Raw genomic sequence first — 4492 nt, forward strand, 5'->3', positions numbered from 1 at the left:
TCTGACACATTTAGATAACTGATCAAGGAACTAATAGTCCGCACTTATAAGTTAATTTCCAATGTTGCTTTATTAAATTATTCAGTAATCACAGTTAGCTTTCATCACAACAATTTAAAATTTTCTTGGTTTCCGTGACCCAAATAGTGAAAATTCAACAATAATCGCAAACCCCCCTATATTAATCATAAGATGTTTATTTTTGATGTGGAATACTTAAATTAAAGAAGTTAGTCTATTGTTTGTTTGTTGCCTTCTTAACTTAGTCGAATAATTTTAATCTTATGGTGATCACTTTATTCATCATCCCTGCGTTTAAAAAATTCGCTGTCTTGTATGAACATTTTCATCATCATTATTTTTTCATAAGTAACAAATTCACTGGTTTTCTAACCAGTCATATTACTCGAAATAAAAAGAACTCTCACCATTAGAAAATTCATGACGGTACGGTAAGAAATTTCATCCAATAGAATGATTACAAAAGCATCACACCTAACCCCACTCAATTTTGATTGGCTGGATATTAGAATTATCAATTCCCTTATTTTTTTATCCTTATCTTTTGGTATAAATAACCAGGTGGTATATGACACGCGACAATTAACACTCGTTTATTGTAGTCAAAATGGTCATGGATTCAGAAATCAGTTTTCCAGCTAGACAGTTATTCACATGTTCCAGCAATTGTACGATGGATAAAACACTTTTTACCAAAAGAAGGCAACAGGAAGCTGATAACGCTATGAAGTCATCGACTGAGCGATTTCAAAGGATGTATGACATTAATATTAACTGTTTCACACCAAATTATGCGTCGAAAACGCCATCACCCATATCTGATTATACACACTTTAACGGGACAATGAAAAATTTACCTAAATGTTTATCAACTCCGGCAGTTATCGCTGAAAACAATGATACTAAGAGCAGTAATTCATGTGATCGCTGGCGATGGGAGCTGATAAGTACAAAAAATCAATATATACCATCGTTTTATTTGGGCAAACAATACCATTCAGATACTTGTGTCTCAATAGATCAGCATGACAGTACCCAAGTGCTCCAAACACCAATAAAACAAATACGTTATGCGAAAGCAAGTAAAGTGAAGAAGGGAACAAATGAACTTTTGGCCTCACAACATAGCAATTTATTGAAAAGTAATGTAGAGAATTCAAAGAAAAATAAACTTATATCGACCAAAATTAACTCATGGAATTTACCTGTGAAAAAATGGCCTCAAAATCTTGCTCACACTGTAAAACATACACCTTTAAATCATGTTTTGGAACGATCATATTCACTTACGACGTTAAATACTTCTACATTAAACAAATTAAATGTATCGAATTCAATTATTTCATATAGAACTGTGAATTCACTTCAGGAACTACTGGTTAATGAATCAGTACCCTTTAATTCATACACAAAATATGGAATTCGTAAACATGAAACACCAGAAAGTGGGAAAATCGTCTATCCTATTACGAAATATAGACAAACAACGTTACTAGGTAAGTATAAAGGATGTTACAGATGTTTTCACAAGGTCATTAACATCTGAAATGTTTTGTGATTGATGGATTTAATCAGCTAATATAACAAATGTTACTTAAAATATATTTACCGAACTGTTTGATTGTAATTATTTTTTATAAATGAAGATGAATTTGTTCATTACAGACTTCTGTATGTAGGAATTATGTAAGAAGCAAAGACTTAGATGATAATTTATGAAGTTTGCTATCTGATCAGATACTAACTGAAAATATTTATTGTTTAAATTTTTCAGAAATCCTTCCTAAATGGCGTGAGCAGGCGGAGAAACTACATTTATCAGAACAAACAATATTGTAACTTTCTTGATATATAAGTGTCAAAAATCTATTGAAAACAAGTAAGTTCACTTTATTTGCTTTGCGTAATTTAATTCTTTGAATGGTATGGTTACCAAATATATAGTAAATGGACTGTTTATTAATCCTAAACATTAGCTAAAATGGGAAAACAACCGATACAGTCTATCTGCTCAAAATTTACGACTCAAAATTTTTAACTTATATTCACTTTAGATATGCGTGTACCCAGTACGATGTTTTATGGTGTACATTGTACATAATGTATTGTTTTTACTTAGTTTACGATATTTATCAAGCGATTCAATTTGGGGTGAGTTGAGATCCACCCAAAGTTTTAATACTTCCGTTCAACTCATTTGACTACTTGTAAGTAGTATAAATTGCCGAGTACAAAGATAAAAAAATTATGCTACTTTGAGACTGTATGAGACAGAAAAATATGTTTTGTAACGTTTAGGAAACCAATAAATATATATTATTCAGTCAAAAGTGAAAACCTACATTATGAATTTTTATGAAAAGATAAATATCAATCACAAATAATTGAATGGCAATATTGGTTACTAAGTGGTTTATCCAATGTTACAGACCTTTGTCGCAAACTGAGACATTTTCTGATCATGTGAATAATAGTCGATCACTTGAATTGATGCACATAGTGTGGTCACGTGGAAAATACTCTCATAAATCGGATTATCAACAATTGGGCTCAAATTGATAAAACACCGACCAGTGAGAATAATCGAGTTATACTATTTGATACAAGATGAATTTGATTAAATATCATTCGGAACATAAATAATCTCAAGATATCTGTTTCCGTAGCATTTCATTAGCATGAGAAACTAAGGCCTCACTACGAAATTTATTTGTCTTTTGTTTTATCACTAACTTCATATAACTCTGACCAACCATTGTGTATGAGCAAATAAATTTGTCTACATAAATCTTGACAAATAACCTAATCGGCAATTAAGTGATCTGATTTTCATTAAAATTTTAAAACTTAAATTTATAGAGAAATATGAACTGAAGTAGTGCTTGCAATTTATTTCCACTCAGGTAACTACCAACCATATAATCCTATTGAATTAATTTTTACCATTGTTGAATTCATTTACCCTCTAGAACTAAAGTAAATTGGTTAAATTGAACACATTCTGATACAAGGAAATTTTTTCCCAATTTAAAAGAACCTTCCCTTTTTATTAGCTGAACAATAGGTGATTTAATTAGATAAGTTAATGAAAATATTCCATTTCTTTCTGTTTTCAGGTTTTTCTTAGGTAATCAACTGGCTTCATTTCTTCACGGAATGTGATGTGGCGTCTCAATATGTACAAATTAAATAAATGTCTTTCAAAATGTTCATTATTGAAAAGTGATTGTTATAATTATCAGTAGTATAATGATGACAAGATCAATATGATAACAATCAAATAAGATAGTCTATTACTCATTATATATTCAATTATTATCTGTTTCAATACTCAAATCTAATACTGTTCTCTCTATATTGTCAATATAAACTTTGATGATACAAATAATATATAGGGAAAGATTATTCTACCCTCCCCGTCTAATGATTAATAATATACTGAGATCTGATTACTTTCATGTACATAAATGAAGAATAACTATAATGATTTGTAAATATTATGCTTTTTTTCATACCTGTACTTTTGTTAAATTTATCTGTATAATATTTGAATAATTATTGAAATAAATTTTAATTAAACCATTAGTTATTTGAAAAAGGAAAAAAGACAATGAAGGGACTTTGTAAAATAGTCTTAAACGATACAAAATAACATGTAACCCGATAAATCAGGGTTCTATTAAATATTTTCAAGTATATCTGTAATGTAGTTACTTAAATGTGAAACATTGGTGTTTTTAACATAGGAATTCTCGTTGAAGGATGCTGGATAATGTACATAGTGATTATACTGATTACCATGAACAGTTTAGTTAATAGGCGCCACAGAAACGGATTTATAGTTTTGATGAGCTTCAACTTCAAAGCGACTGGTTTAAAACTTTTGATAAGGGAAAAGTGATGGCTTACTGAATAACTGGTCAACTTTATCATTGAATGTAACTGGAATAAAAATTAAGTTCTATGTTTTGTCAAATTAATCATGTATATTTTCGTCATAAGATGAATCTTATAATATCATTAGTGAAATGAATAAATTAAACAATATAATTCTTTTCTAGATTATCCAATACATGATTCCATATAATCGTTTAACCTAAATACTGTTGGTAAGTCTTGTCCAAGAATAAGCTAGCCGGTCAATAGTTCACTCCAATCAAATTGATTTTCAGGTTGTTAACGTTTCAAAGTAATAGGTGAAGTCTATTTAAAATCTAACAAATTCACTGAAACTTTGCCTAAACTATCCTTTTTAAAAAAGTAATTAGATTTTGACATGATGAACTAGAAATCCCATCAAATTACATATATATTTCTATAAAAGTTTTATATTATTCGCCTTCGTTATATCTTGACATTTTTAGCTTTATATGTGATCTAAATATGAAGATATGCTATGATAAATGTTCAGTTTTGATGGTTACAACTAAACGATTAATGCATCACTTTGTACTTTGTGGAAGACCAATCC

The 4492-nt window shown here is 29.5% G+C and overlaps 1 protein-coding gene across 1 annotated transcript; it reads left to right on the top strand.

Annotated features, from left to right (window-relative positions):
- Window positions 1-601: 601 nt before the first annotated feature.
- Window positions 602-3603, top strand: MS3_00010328 (uncharacterized protein). Its single transcript, XM_012941264.3, has 3 exons — window positions 602-1517; window positions 1796-1900; window positions 3138-3603. The coding sequence occupies exons 1-2, from the start codon at window positions 629-631 to the stop codon at window positions 1858-1860; spliced, it is 954 nt and encodes a 317-aa protein (XP_012796718.3). The 5' UTR covers window positions 602-628; the 3' UTR covers window positions 1861-1900; window positions 3138-3603.
- The last annotated feature ends 889 nt before the right edge of the window (window positions 3604-4492 follow it).

Source organism: Schistosoma haematobium, chromosome ZW (assembly GCF_000699445.3).
Source record: "Schistosoma haematobium chromosome ZW, whole genome shotgun sequence".
In the NCBI taxonomy this organism is placed as follows: Eukaryota; Metazoa; Platyhelminthes; class Trematoda; order Strigeidida; family Schistosomatidae; genus Schistosoma; species Schistosoma haematobium.